This window comes from Narcine bancroftii, chromosome 9, assembly GCF_036971445.1.
Source record: "Narcine bancroftii isolate sNarBan1 chromosome 9, sNarBan1.hap1, whole genome shotgun sequence".
Lineage (NCBI taxonomy): Eukaryota > Metazoa > Chordata > Chondrichthyes > Torpediniformes > Narcinidae > Narcine > Narcine bancroftii.
Window position 1 is genome coordinate 124,315,615 of NC_091477.1, and position 18,896 is coordinate 124,334,510.

An 18,896-nucleotide genomic window follows, 5' to 3' on the forward strand; every position below is an offset into this window, starting at 1 on the left:
TGAATAAATTGAAAAAAATAATACATATGTGGTATTTTTTTTTAAACAATTCCCTTATCCCTCCTTCCATAATATATAAAGTTCCCTTATCCCTCCCCAACCTTAAAAAAAAAGATAGGGAGAATACCAAAATGAAAGAGAAAAAAATCGAATTTCACATAATTCTGGAGCTGAGGGTTACCAGTGTTCGAGCTTTCAGAGTGTCCTTCAGATTTTCAAACCAACACATTGTAAGTATGAGCTCCATATTTTCAAAAAGAAATGCTACTTATTAAGCAAATTATGTTATTTTCTCAAATGGAATACAAGAGCACAATTCAGCATGGCAACTCTCCATTCCTAAATCTGTATCTGATCTCCAAGTAATAGCCATGCACTTTCTAGAACCAGCGAAAGCTCATTGTAAAAATTCTATTTCATACATAGTTAATTTTATTTTAATATTACCCAACAAAAATAACACTGGATCTAATGGGAGTTTTAACTTTAATATTTTCTCCAAAAATGTTTTTATTTTTAAAGAAAAAGGTTTTACTCCAGGACACTCCCATGTAGAACCAGTTTCTTGATAACATCTAAAACATAAATCTGATTTATGTTTATAAATCTAAATACAACTTTTTTAATTTTTGGGGAGTTAAATATAATTGATATAAAAATTATATTGAACTAATCTATACCTTACATTAATAATTTTTGTCGTTCTATCTTTACATAGTTGCTTCCAACCATTTTCATCTATTTGTCTACCTAAATCAACCTCCCATCTTAATCTTGATCTATCTATTCCTAATTGAGGTGCTTTTTTTTTTAAAGTAATTTATACATCTCTGAAATAAATTTATTCATACCACCCTTATTGATCATTCTAATTCTTAAACATAATGTTAAGCATTACTCTTTTTTTGTCGTGAAAACATTTAATCTTTACATTTTTATCGTGTCGATTTTTTTTCTTAAAAACTGTCTGTTTTGATAAATGAGGCATGCTGTATTTGTTAATGAATAAACTATCAACATTTACTTCTTCATCTCTTCTTTATTCCTCCCTAAATTTGAAATTTAGAACTGCCCAAGAACATGGAAAAACCAAAACTCCAGACCAACACAACACCTGAGCAGTCCATATTTTAGGACTTTTACTGCATGGACCTAGTACCAGAGGGTTAGATTGGGCAAAATTTGTCGAGTATGTTCTGTAGGATCTCCTGAAGTAACATGTCGATAGTCCAACCAGGGAAGGGTCATACCAGATATTTATTTGTGAATGAGTCTGGTCAGGTGTTCAAATTTTCAGTGGAAGAGTATTCTGGAAATAGTAATCATAATTCCTCAAGTTTCAAGTCAGTTAATTATAAAAATATGGCTGGATCATGGGAAAATATTAAATTGGGGGGGTGGGGAGTAGAAACAGTGATGTTATTAGGCAGGGGCTTGGGGGAGTGAATTTGGAGCTGCTGTTATCAGGCAAGTTTACAACTGATATGCGAGAGTTGTTCAAGGACCAGCTAAATCGGCGTACTCCAGTGACAACGAAGAAGGTATGGCAAAGATCCTTGAAATAACGATATCTCATGAATCTCATCAAAAATAGAGGAAACTAGTTTAGGAAGGTAAAACGAACAGAACCCTGGAAAAACACAAGGAATACAGAGATGATCTCTTACAAGACATTTGGAGAGCCAAAGGGGGCCATGAAATATCATTTTATATCTGATTAAAAATAAGAGGATAACTAGGGAATGAATGGACTATTCAAAGAGAAAAAAGTAAATTTATGCTTGGGAAGTCAGAGGAAGTGAGCACTTTGCATCAGTGCTCACAAAGGCAAACATAAAGGATTGGGTGAGCTGTGGAGAATAATGTGTTGCACCATTTTGAGATCAAGGAAGAAGTGGGACTGGGTCTGTTGAAGCGTACGAAGATGGATGCCTACTGGGCAAGATGGGAAAAATCCTCAGGAATTGAAAGAGGCAAATAGAAAGACTGCTGGAGCCTAGACAAAGATCTTCACATCCTCGCCAGAAACAGGTGGAGTCGTAGAAGGTTGGAGATTAGTCAATGTTGTACCTTTGTGCAGTGAACTGGAATTCACTGTTTTATGTATTGTTCAGATGGCTGGCTCCTCCCCTGGCCCCACCCTCACCTACTCCAATATAAACCCTGGTTTTCCTGCCTTACCTCATAGGAACATAGGAAATTGGAACAGGAGTAGGCCAAAAATGGCCCATCGAGCCTGCTCCGCCATTCAATAAGATCATGGCTGATCTAATTTATGACCTAACTCCACCTACTTACCTTCTCCCCATATCCCCTAATTCCTCTATCATGTAAAAATTGATCTAACCGAATTTTAAATGTTTAATGAGGCAGCCTCAACCACTTCCCTGGTTAGAGAATTCCAAACATTCACTACTCTCTGGGAAAAACTATTTTTCCTCATCTCTGTCCTAAATCTACTCCCCCGAATCTTGAGACTGTATCCTCTCGTTTTAGTTTCCCCGGCCAGCTCAAAAAACCTTCCTACATCTATCCTATCCATACCCTTCATAATCCTATATGTTTCTATAAGATCTCCTCTCATTCTTCTGAACTCGAGCGAATACAATCCTAGACAATTTAATCTTTCATCATAAGTCAACCCCTTCATCCCAGGGATCAACCTAGTAAACCTCCTCTGGACCGTCCCCAAAGCCAGTATATCCTTCCTCAAATATGGAGACCAGAACTGGACACAGTACTCCAGGTGCGGTCTCACCAGTACCTTATACAGTTGCCACATTACCTCCCTACTCCTGAATTCAATTCCTCTAGCGATGAAGGCCAACATTCCATTTGCCTTCTTAATGACCTGCAACCTAACTTTTTGCGATTCTTGCACAAGCCCTCCCAAGTCCCTCTGCACAACAGCATGCTGTAGTTTTTCACCCTTTAAATAATATTCAGCTCTTTTATTTTTCTTGCCAAAGTGGATAACCTCACACTTACTAACATTGTACTCCATCTGCCAGACCTTTGCCCACTCATCCAACTTAACGCTATTCCTCTGCAGACTCTCCACATCCTCATTACAATTTGCTCTTCCACTCAATTTTGGTGTCATCCGCAAACTTGGCTCCACCACATTTTGTCCCCTCCTCCAAGTCATCAATGTAAATGATGAACAGTTGTGGGCCAAACACTGACCCCTGCGGTACCCCACTTACCATTCTCTTCCAACCTGAAAAACTCCCACTTATCCCGACTCTCTGCCTCCTGTCAGACAACCAATTTTCAATCCAGGCCAATATACTTCCCCGGACTCCACTTTCCTGTAACTTGCTGAGAAGTCTCTTGTGCGGCACCTTATCAAACGCTTTCTGGAAATCCAAATATACAACATCAACCTGTTCCCCTCTATCCACCGCACCCATTATATCCTCAAAGAATCCTAACAAGTTTGTCAAACAAAATTTTCCCTTTCTAAAACCATGCTGCGTCTGCTTGATTGAACCCTTACGTTCCAAAAGTTTCACTATTTCATCTTTAATGACGGCTTCAAGCATTTTTCAAACTACAGACGTCAAGCTAATTGGCCGATAATTTCCAGTCTTCTGCCTACATCCCTTCTTAAAAAGTGGCGTGACATTTGCTGTCTTCCAGTCTGCCAGGACCTGCCCAGAATCCAAGGAATTTTGGTATATGACCACCAATGCATCAACTATAACTTCTGGCATTTCCTTCAGAAACCTTGGATGCATAGCATCAGGACCAGGTGATTTGTCTGGCTTTAGTCCCATTAGTTTCTCCATCACTACTTCCTTTGTAACAACTATTTTATCAAGGCCCTCCCCAACATTCGCATCCTTAACTCCGCACTCCGCTGGATGTGTCTTCCACCGTGATGACTGACACAAAATATTTGTTTAATGCCTCGGCCATTTCCTCATTTTTTGCTACCAGTTTTCCTTTCTCATCCTCCAAGGGTCCTATGTAAACTCTGGCCACCCTCTTCTGTTTTATCTATTTTGTGCCAATTTACTTTCATAATCCTTTTTCCCATTTCTTATCACCCGCTTTGTAACCCCTTGTTGTCTCTTAAAGTTTTCCCAATCTTCCAGTTTCCCACTGCTCTTTGCAGCTTTGTACACCTGCGCCTTCAATTTTATACTCTCCTTTATTTCCTTTCTTAACCACGGTTGATTTTTCCCTCATTACAAAATATTTCTTTGAAAATCTTCCATTGTTCCTCAACTGTTTCATCAATTAGCCTGAGCTCCCAGTCCACTCTGCTCAATTCCTCCCTCATCCTATGGTGGTCATCCCTGTTTAAGGATAATATATTAGTTTTAGATCGAACAATTTCCCCTTCCATCTGAATGAGAAATTCAATTGTACTATGATCGCTATTTCCCAGATGGTCTCTGACTATTACATCATTTACTCGACCTATCTCCTTGCGCAACACCAGATCCAGGAGAGCTGGCGAGGCACCGACTCTGTCAACGTCAGCAGCGTCCGGGTGAGTCACTGGACAACTATGTTCTTGAACTGTGGGCCCTGACCTGAAAATGCCAACTATGAAGAGAGAGGAGGAACAAATCTGGGACATCCTAGTAACAGGAGTGAGGTCGAGGTACGTGAGGCAGCAACTGCTGGAGTTGGGGAAGAAAGACTTGGCCAGCACCTTGGAGCTGGCAAAGCACTCAAGCAGGTCCAACTGGGTGCTGACAACCTCACGGGTGAAAGCAGCGCTTTTTCAGAGGACCAGGACATCGGGGAGCCTGTGACCCCCCCCACAGCCCCATCACTGACTGCTGCAGCCACACGAGACCAGGGATGCTACTTCTGCGGACAGACACAGCACCCCTGCGTCCAATGTCCCGCGAAGGACTCTGTGTGCGCAGGATACGGTAAGCAAAGGCACTGGGTGAATGTCTGCCGAGCTAAAGGGAACCCAAAGAATGTGTGTGCAGCCCACAAATCATCGCTCAACCCGTGCCTGAGTCCCAAAGTGCCGGCCTCTGCCTCTTTGTGCATTTCGCCGCCAGCGTCTTGTTGCCTTGTGGCGGGACCCGACAGCAGAAGTGAAGCATCGCAGGAAGCCATGGTGGCCATCTTGCCGCATGTCGAAATCGGTGCCATCTAGTTCTTTGTTGGATCAAGATGGAGGGCAGCCAGAAACAGATGGACAAAATGGTTGACAAGTACAGATCGAAGGCCACCTTCCCTTATCTCGACAACATCAACATTTGTGGACACTCTCTGGAAGACCAGGATGCCAACCTTCTGAACCTCACGTACACCTCCAGTGTGTAGGTTCTGGCGATCCTGGGCTATGTGGTGGAGAATGGCGTCATTAGCTCTGACCCCGATCAAATGCATCCCGTTCAGACTACCCGATCCCGAGGACCATGAAAACCTTAAGGAGATGCCTGGGCTTCTTCTTCTTCTTCTATACCCAGTGGGTCCCTCACTACGCAGATAAGGTCCGTCACCTCTTAAAATCCACCTCTTTCCCAATGTCCGCTGAAGCCCAGGCAGCTTTTGACTACGTTCAGAGCTAAATCGCAAAGGCCACCAACCATGGGGAGGACAAGAACGCACCCTTCCAGGTGGAAAGCGATGCCTCTGACATAGCTCTGGCCACTACCCTTAACCAGGCAGGCAGGTTGGTTGTCCTTTTCTCCTGCACCCTACAAGGCCACGGGCTTCGGAACCCATCTGTGGAGAAAGAGGATCAAGCCATTGTAGCAGCTATCAGGCACTGGAGACATAACCTGGCTGGCAGAAAATTTACATTGCTCACCGACCAGTGATTGGTGGCACTTATGTTTAATAATGCAAAAAGGGGCAAAATAAAGAATGATAAGATCGCCAGGTGGAGGATCGAACTCTCCACCTATAATTATGACATAGCATACAGGCATTCAGGCCATGTACTCTCAATGAACCTCCAGATGCCCCGTCAAGAGGAAGCTGTGCCTCTTCACACGCCGACCAGTTGCGGTCACTGCACGATGAGCTTTGCCACCTGGGCATCACTCACATGGCTCATTTCATCAAGGCATGCAACCTGCCCTACACCACTGAGGACATCAGAGAAATGACCAGGTCCTGCCAGGTCTGCAGAGAGTGTAAACCGCACTTCTACCGCCCCGACAAAGCGCACATGATAAAGGCATCCTGTCCCATCAACTTGGTGACAATTTCAAGGGTCCCCTCCTTCCACCACGGAAACATGTACTTTCTCAAGTCACTGACGAGTATTCATGTTTTCCATTCGCCATCTCCTGCCCAGACATGACGACCACCAACATCATAGCTTTGCATTCTATTTTCACCCTGTTCAGGTATCCCAGTTATATCCATAGCAACCAGTGCTCATTATTTATGAGTGAAGAGCTACGCCAGTACCTACGTGTAAGAGTCATTGCCTCAAGCAGGACGACTAGCTACAATTCCTGGGGGTATGGACAAGTTGAAAAAGAGAACACTACTGTATGGAAGGCCAAGAAATTAGCTCTCCGGTCCAAAGGCCTTTCAGACTCACGCTGACAAGAAGTCCTACCCACGGCACTCCACTCCATAGGGTCGTTCCTCTGCACGGCAACCAACGCGACGTCTCACGAGCTTATGTTCATGTTCCAGAGGAAATCCACGGCAGGGACTACTCTCCCGGCTTGGCTAATGGCACCAAGGCCAGTCCTGCTGAGAAAGCATATGAGGAGGAGAAAGACAAACCCCCTGATTGAGAGGGTGCACCTGCTGCACGCCAACCCAACGTATGCCTACGTGCCATTCCCTGATGGCAGAGGACACCATCTCGATCAGAGACTTGGCACTGACGGAACTGAGGATTCGATGCCTCAAGTGTGCCAGGAACTACCGAGTATCCCTCTCAGGGTCCCGGCGGACACTGCTTCGGAAGTGATCCAATCCACCCCACGACCTGAGCCGTAGCCCTCGAGACCCACTGGCCCTGTACCACAGGGGGTCCAGAAAGTTCGGGAAGCCCAAAGTCCTCCAGTACTGCAGTGCATGACCAGAATTACCAGATCCCCTGACAGACTTAATTTGTAAATATTTGTCAAGTATTAGGTTTTTTTGAATGAATGGTCTCTATTTTTCACCCACAGGCTCAATTGTGAAGGAAGGGGTGAATGCAGTGAACTGGAATTCACTGTCTATGTATTGTTCAGATAGCTGGCACCTGCCCTGGCTCCACCCTCACCTACCTCAATATAAACCCCGGTTTTCTTGCCTTGCCTCAGATTCACCTGAGGACTATTGTATTTACCGGCCATTGATTGTAAGCTATTAAAAGTGTGTTTGTACTCTTCACTTGTCTCTGAGTGCATTCAGTCATGTTACACTTTGTCAAGGGAAACAGGAATAATCCAGGAAATTATAAGCCAGTGAGCCTCACATCAGTGGTTAGGAAACTACTGGCGAGGATACCGATGGTTAAGTTTTATGTACATTTGAAAAGGCATGACAAGGTTAGGGAGTCAGTATAGATTTCATGGAAGAAAGCAGAGGGTGAAGGTAGAAAGTTGGGTTTTTTTTTACAGGCTGGAGGCCTGTGATTAGTGGTGTGCCACGGGGTTCGATGCTGGGTTTTTTGCTCTGTTATCAATATCAATGCTCTAGATCAAAATATACATGGCATAATGAGTAAGTTTGCAGACGACACTTAAGTGTCCAGTTTTGTGAACAGCAAAGATGGTTGCCAAAGATTGCACCTGAATCTTAAATGATTGGGCAGGTGGGCAGAGAAATGGTTGGTAGGATTTATACAGAGAATTGTGAGGTGTTCCATTTTGGGAGATCTAACATGGGGAACACCTACAGAGAATGGTAGGGATTTGGGGAATGTTGAGAGCAGAGAGATCTAGGAGTCTAGGTAAATAGTGCCTAGAAAGTAGTGTTACAGATAGACGGGGTGGTCAAAAAGAATTTCCGCACATTGGACCATCATTAGTGTAGAAGTAGGGAGGTCATGTTCCAGTTGTACAAGATGTTGTTAAGAGGCTCCATTTGGAGTATTGTGTTGAGCTTTAGTCACTGAGCTACAGAAAATATGTTCTGAAGCTGGAGATGTGCAGAAAAGATTTACGAGGATGTTGTCAGCACCCAAGGGCCTGAGTTATGGGGAGAGGTTGAGCAGGCTGGAGCTTTATTCCACAAAGTACAGGAGGATGAGGGCCAATCACATAAAGGTGGACAAAATCATGGGAGGAATCGATCTGGTGACCAGAAACTTTTGTTTATGGTAGGAAATCAGTGACCAGACAACACAGATTAAAAGTGAGAGGACTGAGAGTTAACAGGAACCTGAGGAGTAATTTTTTTTTTTAAAAACAGAGGGCATTTGGAGTGTGGAACGTGCTGGCATTGATGGTTGAGACAGGTATCATTGCAACATTTAAGAAAAAGAATTGGTAGCTACATGGATCGGATGGGTTGAGAAGTACATGTGCCAAATGCAGGCAGGTGGGACTGTGTGGGTGGAGCATTTTGGTCGGCGTGGGCAAGTTGGCAGAAGGACCTATTTCCATGCTATACGATTCTTTGAAGGGATAGAAAATTTTATTAACAAAATCAATAGTGTTAAATGTTAGAAGTAATGGAGTAATTTCAATTGTGTGTCAGCAACTGAATGTAAAGGGATGCAGAGTTCCAAATAAAGAAAGGAACAAATTTGATACAAGACAGGGTTCAATAGGAAATGATTTAGAAATGGAGCCAGGTTTGCTAAGACTTTAACAATGAAATGATGTGATTTGATTTCTGGTGGAACAAGAAATCCAGAGGACCACAATTTCTTTCCTGGAACACCCAAATTCCATGAAAGATTGATAGAAATGGAATAAACTTACCTAACTGGATGACATCATTAGTGGAGAGATGACCGTTGTTCAGATTCATGCACTTGTGGTTTGGCTTCTTCCCCAGCTTGTCCATGAACTCAACAACTTCCTCCCATCTTGCTGCCGTGGTCTCAACATCTGCACAATTCAATAACTTAATGAGAACATAAGACAAGGTCCAGGAATGGCCATATGGCCCATCAAGCCTGCTCCACAATTTAGGAGGATCATGGCTGATCTGGCCAAGTACTCAGTAACACCAATCTTCCCTTTTCTCCAAAACTCGCAACCCCCCCCCAACTAATGTGCAAAAATTTTTTAACCTTGTCTTAAATAGATTGAATGAACTTCCTGCTGGCCAATGTTGGGAGTAGCAGCTTTTTTAAAAGTTGCTCCAATTTACCTTACCTTTTCCTATCTTTTTAAATCCTTATTCTTAAACTGTACATTGCTGAATTTAATTAGATTAATGACTTTAACATGGCTACAAGGAGTAAAGCTACTAGAAGAGGATCCTCCTGTGTCTTTAGAGTCTATCATAGATTTGCTTCGACAACAAAGAAAAGAATCCTCTGATGAATTACAACAATTCAGAAATAAATTTAGAATTGAATTTAAGCAGAATGATGCAAAATTTGACTTTTCAAAGATAATGAAGAACTTTGGATGGAAGAATGGATGATATGCAAAAGCTCTGTAAAAACTTATAAAAGTTTAATGAAAAATTAACCAAGATTATTAATTTAGAAAACAGAAGCCAAAGAAATAACATAAATTCTCGGCTTAGAAGATGGCCAGCCCACTAAATTTTTTGCAAGTTTTCTGGCCTAATTGTTTGGATCTGCAGTTCTGCTGACTCTCCATGATTGATCGTGCACATAGAACATGACTCCTAAACCAGCTCCCTGTCAGATACCTCGTTTGGTTATAATTTACTTTCATGAATTTGAAACTAAGCAGCTTTTACTATGTGAAGCTCATCACAGAGGAAGAACTGATAACAAAGGTCAGAAGATTGGTGTCATCAAGGACTACTCATCCAAAGTTATGAGTGAATGTTTTAAACACAAAAAGATTATGTCAGAATGCTACAATCAAGGTTTAAAGCCTGTTCTGCTTTTTCCAGTTCACCTTCGTATCATACTGAAGGACAATTCTAAGAAGTGGTTGTATACCATTGAACAAGCCAAGAAATTCTTGGAAGAATATCTACCATCTACCTTTTCTCCTTCTGAATAACTTTTTCTTTAATTCTATGTAGCTATTTACTTGAATTTTTTAATGCTTAATTAATAGATTAAGGTTTACATGAGTTAATACCTTAGTGTTTATACATTTTTATCAGCGCTTGCTTTTGATATTTAAATTATTTAGCTTACAAAATGTTAAGCTCTTTGATTCAGAAATAACTATTTAAATTAGTATTTTAATAGTTGTGTTCTCTTTACTCCAAGGATTTTTCTCTTATTAATTGGCAGTGTGTGCTGATTTATAATGGAAACATTACAGCTATATCAGCTTCTGTCCTCGGCATTAACTGCACTAACTTTGCTTTATCTCGTTTGGAAAATATTCAAAGTTTCATTATCATGTTTTGCCCATCTTTTTGTTGGCTTTCTGGTTTTGAGTAAAAGGAGGAAGGGGTGTTAATATTTCTAATGAAGTTGTTTTGGCTTGGTATAATCACACCTGTTTTCGGCTACTTCACTTTCGATGTTCACTTAGTATGTTCAATATAAATTTCCTATTTGTTAATTTTTAATTCTTTAAAGAGTTAAAATGAATCAAGCAATTCATTTTCTTAGTTTTAACATCAAAGGGTTAAATCATCCTGTAAAATGAAATGAGATTTTTGCTTATACTAAAAAACTTAAGGTCCCAATTATAGTTTTGCAAGAAACACATATACGCAATAGTGATAACATATGTCTTTTTAGATGGAATGGACTGCATTTTCATTCATCATTTCAGGCCATATCCAGAGGCTTATTAATTTTTATATATCAAACAATTTCCTTTGTTCAACATAATGTTTTCTCAGACACAAATGGTCGCTTTGTAACAGGGAAATTGTATTATAAATTAGTGGTGCTTGCGACCATTTATGCCCCAAATATAGATGTGGAATTCATTGCCACAGAGAGCAGTATTGGCAGGTTCATTGAATATATTTAAGAAGGAATTAGATATATTTCTTCAGTATAAGGGAATTAGGGGTTACGGAGAGAAGACAGGGACGGGGTACTGAACTTTAAGATCAGCCATGATCTCATTGAATGGCAGAGCAGGCTCGAAGGGCCGAATGACTTACTCCTGCTCCTATCTTCTATGTTTCTATGACCCAGGATTTTTTTGAACTTTTTTTCACTCTTGCCCGATTTGAGTCATTATTCATTCGGGATGGGAGTAGACTTTAACTGCTGGTTAGACCTGGTTTTAGATTAGTCATCTCCTAAGTCAGCCAGTTTAAATAAATTGACTTTATCATTCAATTTTTTTTAATTAAAATGTAGTATTATTGATGTCTGGCTATTTTTTATCCAGACAAGGAATATTCTTTTTTTTTCTTGCGTTCATCACACATATTCACAAATTGACTATTATTTTATTGATAGTCAAATAATTCCATTAATTCGATCTTATGAATACAAAATATATACTCATTTCCGATCATGCTCCTATGTTACTATCTTTAAGCTTTCCTGGTCTTCTCCAAACAAATAGGAATAGGCATTTTAATTCAACCCTACTATCTGATAAGGATTTTTTTTTTAAGTTCTTGAAGGAACAAATTACTCTTTATTTTGAAAAAAATGTGGAAGAGACTTCCAGTCTTACTGTGTGGGACACTTTTAAGGCTTTTATTAGGAAAAAAATGATCTCTTAAACTGCAAACACTTACATAAGTGGGTGATTCCACTTCCTCAAAAAAGGAAGCAAAGAACCTTGACTGAGCTGCTAGATAATATTTCTTAAACTGCAAACATTATGGCGTGTTGAAATTAAAACTAAATATGAGATTTTTCTAACATATCCAATTGAAAGTCAACTTTTAAAAGCTAAAAATCAATTCTATATTCAAGGAGATAAAACAGGAAAACTATTAGCTAATCAATTGAAAGCTTCAGTAGCCAAAGGACATAAGAAAGAAATTTATAAAGCTAATGGTGTTATGACAATTGATCATTTAGAAATTAATGATACTTTAAGGAATTTTATTCTGAACTGTATAGTTCTGACTCTTCTAACAGTGTAATGAATAATTTTTTAGATCAATTGAATATTCCTGTATTATCTACTGATAACTGAAAGAAATTCGATCAGCCTATTTTGTATGAAGAAATTGCCAAGGCATTACATTCATTACATTCTGGGAAGTCACCAGGTCCTGATGGATTTCCTGGAGAACTTTATAAGGCTTTTTCCTCAGTACTTATACCTCATCTATGTTCTGCTTTTTTTCTGATTCTTCTAAATTGGATAAATTGTCTGTCTTTTTGAGGCTTCCATCTCGCTAATTCTTAAAAATAAACATCTAGTCACCTGTTCTTCATTCAGGGAAATTTCTCAATTCAATGTTGACACTAAAATTCTATCTAAAGTTTTGGCTCATAGCTCAAAATATTTTACCATTTATTATATCTGATGATCAGACTAGATTTATTAAAAATCACTATTCCTATTTCAATATATGCCATTTATTAAATATTATATACTCTCCTTCTGAGGAGATTTTGAAATGTGTGATATCTCTGGATGCAGAGAAGGCCTTTGATCGGGTAGAATGGAATTATTTATTTAAACTTCAATGTGGAACCAGACAAGGCTTCCCTTAAAATCTATGGCTTTTTGATCTGGCTTTTGAACCCTTAGCTATAGCTTTTCAAGAATCTAATGACATTACTGGTATTTTAAGGAAGGACACTACCCACAAAGTTTCTCTTTATGCTGATTATATGTATTTTAAATATTTTATTTTTGATTTTCCATCATTGAACAAAGACAACACATCATTGACTGTTACAGAGCTTATCAATATCTTCAAGCAATTTTCGCACATATGATGTTGCTTCCCCCCTCCCCCAAGAGTAGAGGTATTCAAGAGAAAAAGAAAAAGGGAAAAAAGAGAGGCTAGGTGTGGCATCCACACTTCCAGTACGTACCCGTAGAAGCTCTGGAGCCACCCTCTTGTGTATCTACGTTTCTTGATCCATCTGTTGGTGAATTTCTAAGTCTTTATGTCGGGGCGTGACTACAGTCATGCTCCCACCTACTTCAGATATGGCTGCCATATTTTAACAAAGGTGCTGAGTCGGTTTCTAAGATTACATGTGATTTTTTTTCCCATAGGAATACAGCTATGCATCTCGGTAAGCTACTTGCTGATCATGAAGAAGGGAGTCAGACTTTCAGGTCACCACTATTTTTTTTTCCTTTGGCCAAAGAGATGAATATAAATTGAATTTGGAATTTGGTTAATTTATAGCTTATGTCCATAAAGTTACCTAGTAGATACGACATTGGGTCTGGCGGGAAGGTTACCTTCATTATCCTCATTAGTGTGTCAGCCAAATCTTGCCAAACTGGGGCTACCTTTGCGCAGGACAAGGTTGCATGAATGAACGTTCCCTGCTCCATTCCGCACCTGAAGCAAGTTTCTGGCACCTTGGGTTTTGTCTTGTGCATTTTTTGTGGTGTGAGGTAAAGCTGGTGCAGGAAGTTGTATCAGACCAGTCTGTACCTAGTGTTGATAACTGTTGTCACACAGTCTTTACACCAATCTAACCCACTTCTCTCATCAATTGTGACACCCAGGTTCGACTGCCATCTCTCTCTTGACCTGTGTAGCCCCTGTTTGGGGCTTTCACCTTGGAATATGGAGAACATTCTTGAAATAAATTTGGGTGTTTCCCAGTCGAATTAACCCTTCAACCTCAATTGGTGTAGGTGGAATCATTGTTGCCCCCACCTGTCCCTTAGGAATGATTTTAATCGGAGAAAACAGAGAAAAGGTCCCATAAGACAAATCATATTTTCCCCTTAGATGCTCAAAGGACATAAGCTGTCTCCCCTCGTAGCAGTCTTCAATATGTCGGATCCCCTGCTGATGCCAAATCTCCAAGATTTTATTGCCCTTGTTCATGGCATTAATTCATTTTGAGTAAGTGACACCTTTGGCAATATTTCCACTTTCTCGCCAACACATTCATTGATCTTGTGCCAGATTTTAATCAGGTGTTTCAGTATGGGGTTATAAATTTTTTTTGCTATTAATTTGGCATCCCATTTGTATATGAAATTCTTTGCCATCCTCTCCCCTATTGTATGCAATCCCATTTGTACCCAAGTGGGTGATTCTACTTCCTCAAAAAAGGAAGCAAGGAACCTTGACTGAGCTGCTAGATAATATTTCTTAAAATCAGGCAACCTTAGCCGCCCCCCCCCGCCCCTCCCCCCCCACCCGCTGTAGTCCCATTCCATGTCAGTTTTTCATCTATTCTGGGCACTTTCCCATTCCAAATAATATTGCCATTAAGCACCTTAAAAAGACTGTAGCAATGGAATTGGTAAAGATTGGAAGAGTTATTGGAGTCCCAGCATCATCTTCATCTTTATGCAGTTGACCCTTCCCATTAAGGTGATGGGCAGATCCCTCCATCTCATTGTCACCTTCAATCTTCTCAAGCATGGGTGGGTGGGGGGGATAGATGATTTTTAATACATTTTCTAGGTTACTATCAATCTTGATTCCTTGGTATTTTATAGCTCCTGCTTGCCAACTGAAATTTCTGTTTCTTTGATATTCTTTGTGGTCAGTGGCGTGATATTGCTTTTTTCTATTGTTGGCTTTGTAGCCCGATATTGTACATAGTCCTCCAGTGTGGTAAGCAACTTCGGCAAAATCCAGCTGGGACCATCATGTACAGCAACAAGTCATCTACCATTAGATTTATCTTGTGCTCGCAATGACCCATTTTGAATCCCCTTTATCAGTGGATCTTTCCTGATAGCCTCTGTCAATGGTTCAATTGCTAGGACAAACAGCCCTGGAGGCAGAGGGAAACCCTGCCTGCTGGCTCAATCGAGGAGGAATGTTGTTGATGTCTGTCCATTCATACTAATTTTTGCCCGTGATTTGTCATACAATGTTTTTATCCCATTCCAAAACTTTAAACAAGAAAGGCCATTCTAGCCGAGCAAGGCCATTCTGCACCTGGTGAGAAGGTTTTAGCAAATAAATTGGCAATATAGCCATTTAGATCAAGCTGGATTCATTAAAAATCATTATTCTGAAGATAATATTATTAAATTGATTTCTTTGATTCATATTCCTCAGGAGGAATCCAACCTACCCATGGTTATATCATTAGATGCTGAAAAAGCATTTGATAGAGTAGAATGGTGCTTTTTATTTAAAGTTTTGGTAAAGTTTAAATTTGGGCCTGTACTTATTGGTTGGATTAAGGCTTTATATAAAAATCATATTGCTAGAGTTTTGACAAATGGGTAGAGGTCTTTGCCATTTGTACTGGGAAGATCTATTAGGCAAGGTTGCCCATTATCACCAGCTTTTTCTGCATTAGTTATTGAACCTTTGGCACAATTGATAAGATGATAATATTAAGGGTATTAAAGTGAAATCTGATTTTAAAATTAATTTGTTCACTGATTATGTTTTTATATATTTAACAGAACCTCAGAAATCTTTAAAACAGTTATATGATAGATTGGAACAAAATGGAGAAATATAAAATTAATTTGGAGATGGGTGAGATTATGTTATTGTCTGAGTAGGATTATACTTCTTGTAAAGATATTGTTTAATTTATATGGTCAGATCAAATGAAGTATTTAGCAATTAAAAGTAGATAAAATTTTTTAATCATTTAAATGAATTAAATTATTTATCTTTGTTTTATAAAATCAAAAATTATTTTAATCGATGGGAATATTTACCGATAACATTAATAGTTAGAGTAAATTGTATCGAGATGAATGTTTTTCCTAGATTACAATACTTTTTTCAGTCTATTTCTTGTAAAATTCCTAAAAATTTAAGATTTGAATTCTATTATAAGAAAATTTTTGTGGAAATATGGCAAGAGTGTCCTTACAAAAATTAACTTGGAAATATGAGTTAGGGAGTTTACAGCTTCCAAATTTTCAAAATTATTATAAAGCGGCACAATTAAAATTTATTAATAGAATGTTTGATTTGGGAAAGTCATTGATATGGGAAAATATTGAATTATCTCAGAATGGTGGGAAGAAGATGGATCAATTTATTTATAAATGGAATTCTAAATTGCTATGTCATTAGAAGTCCCCTATTTTAATCATCATCATTATCATGGCCCATCCCTTCGCGAGCGAAATTGAATACAGTGACTTGTAGCTCTTCTGCCCTCACAGAACTTTTTGTAGTTGTTGGCCACTGCAAATCACAGAACACCATGCAGTATGATTTTTTTTGCGAGGCCCTCCCAGTCAGTGTGGTTGACATGGAATGACTGGAGATTGTGCTTGATTAAGTCTTTGTAGTGAAGACGTGGGCGGCCAACAGGGTGGGAAGCATCTGGTAACTCACCCTTAGAGGACATCTTTGGGCAATCAGCTGTCTTCCATATGGACAATGTGGCCAGTCCACTGCAGGCGGCAAGCGCAAATGATTGAGTAGAGGTCTGTACTTCCAGTCTTCTCCAGGACTTGGACATTTGTGACTCTGTCGCGCTATGATTAGCCTAGGATGGATCTGAGGCAGTGGAAATGGAATGCGTTAAGGTAGGGTTCTTGCAGTCTGTATGTGACCCAGGATTCACAGCCGTAGAGGAGAGTACTCAGTACTCACAGGCCTCCTAGATTCGGATCTTCAACTTGGAGAGGTGGCCGTTATTCCACACGCAGGCACGGAGGCATCCGAAGGTAGTGGATGCTTTTCACAGGCGTGTGTCCAGTTCTGTGTCGAGTGAGTTCATTGTTGTCATGGTGGAGCCCAAGTAGCATAATTTCTCTACATTGGCGAGCATTGACCCACTGATGGTAATTGATGGAGTGTCGTGGGTTTGTTGGTTAAAGACTACTGTCTTGCCCAGGCTAATTTTCAGACCAAATTCAGTGCAGGCAGATGCAAATACATTGCACAACGCTTGCAGCTCTGGCTGGGAGTGAGCCACGAAGGCAGTATCATCTGCATAATACACTTGATGGAATTATGGAATTTGATAAATGAAGAAATAGGTACACAAGGGAAAATTTCAGGTAAAATACCTTTGTATTAGAATAAAATTTTCTCGTTTACACTTAATAATCAGTTTTTGAAATTATGGGACCAAAGAGGAATTAAAACTGTACAAGATTGTTTTAAAGCGGGCTAATTTGTTTCTTTTCAAAGAATGAAAGAGAAATATGAAATGCCGTCAAATTTTTTTGGTTATTATCAAGTTAGAACTTTATTATTGAATAATTTCAGTTATACTTTGAGGTTATCTAGCCAATCTCATTTTGAAACTACTTATAGAAGGAGGGAAGAAGATATTTATATCTAAAATACATTTGTTATTGCAGAATAAAATGCTTAAGTTATATTTGCAAAAGTCTAGGTTAAAATGGGAAAAAGATTTAGGGACTGATTAATCAAGATGATTGGAAGAATTTGTGTAAAGATAGTATGACTAAGATTATTAATGTGAGATTATAGATTACTTTATAGCGGCCATGTAGCAGGCCGAACAGGCACACAGCGCAGTATCACGAACTGTCGCCGGTGTGGTTCTGCGGGCATGCAGAACCATAATACGGAACAACTGAATACTCATCTAATCGACAGCACACGAGAGATACTGAGTGTCAAGGAATGGCATGTTGATCTGCTGAGTCTCCTGCTGGAAAGCGTGGGATACTCACAAGGCTTAATTTAAACCTGCTGGTTCCATGGATCGGCAGCAAACTAGTAGTGATGTCCCACCTTGTCTCGTGGAGCCTGGGACATGCGGTATATAAAAAGCTTGTAAAGTCTGAATAAATCAGTCTTGAGTTGACTAATCTGGTGTTTGTATTACTTTAGTACCTCTACCATAGTAGGCGCTACAATTGATGACCCCGATGGATCACAATTGGAATAGGACGGACCACATTCCATTGGAATTGTGTCTTAACTTTCTGTTGCTCAGCCTATTTTGGGTGCCTTTTTACAATCCCATGACTTACTGGTGGACATGAAACGGAGGAAATTAGTTCATGCCACCACTTTTCAGACATACCCACTGACATGCAGCAAAGGGAGAGTTTCCCAGCTCAGGGTGCATATGCTGCACAAGGATGCCTATGCTCAACAAATTTCCCCGTATTCTCACTCCTAATTTCAATGCCTCAAAAACACCCCATGGTGCATCTCATTACATAGACACTTCAAGCCCTCTAAATCACGCCAGGGCTCATCATCTTCCACCTGATAAACTGCAGCAAGCATTTATAGCAATGGAGGAATTGGGTATCATTCGACGCTCCAACAGTCCTTGGGCATCATATAACCATATAACCACTTACAGCATAGAACAGGCCAGTTCAGACCTACTAGTCCATGCCATAACAAATCCCCACCCTCCTAGTCCCACTGACCAGCACCCGGTCCATACCCCTCCAGTCCTCTCCTATCCATGTAACTATCCAGTCTTTCCTTAAATGTAACCAATGATCCCGCCACGACCACTTCTGTCAGAAGCTCATTCCACATCCCCACCACCCTCTGCGTAAAGAAATTTCCCCTCATGTTCCCCTTATAATTTTCCCCCTTCAATCTTAAACCATGCCCTCTAGTTTGAATCTCCCCCACTCTTAATTGAAAAAGCCTATCCACGTTTACTCTGTCTGTCCCTTTTAAAATCTTAAACACCTCTATCAAGTCCCCTCTCAATCTTCTACGCTTCAGAGAAAAAAGCCCCAGTCTGCACAACCTTTCCCTGTAACTCAAACCTTGAAATCCTGTCAACATTCTCGTGAACCTTCTCTGCACTCTCTCTATTTTGTTTATATCTTTCCTATAAT

The 18,896-nt window shown here is 40.0% G+C and overlaps 1 protein-coding gene across 7 annotated transcripts in view; it reads right to left on the reverse strand.

The window, feature by feature from the left end:
* Window positions 1–18,896, reverse strand: part of LOC138742786 (leucine-rich repeat-containing protein 31-like) — an 83,154-nt gene that overhangs the window by 52,650 nt on the left and 11,608 nt on the right. For 5 of the 7 annotated variants that reach the window (XM_069897717.1, XM_069897720.1, XM_069897719.1 and 2 more), the window contains exon 3: window positions 8,862–8,990. The exons of 1 other annotated variant lie outside the window; for it this stretch is intronic. In XM_069897717.1, coding sequence (XP_069753818.1) covers window positions 8,862–8,990 — 129 coding nt within the window. Of the gene's footprint in view, window positions 1–6,532; window positions 6,688–8,861; window positions 8,991–18,896 lie in introns of those variants that run through there. One more of the 7 variants, XM_069897722.1, reaches the window with a different exon arrangement.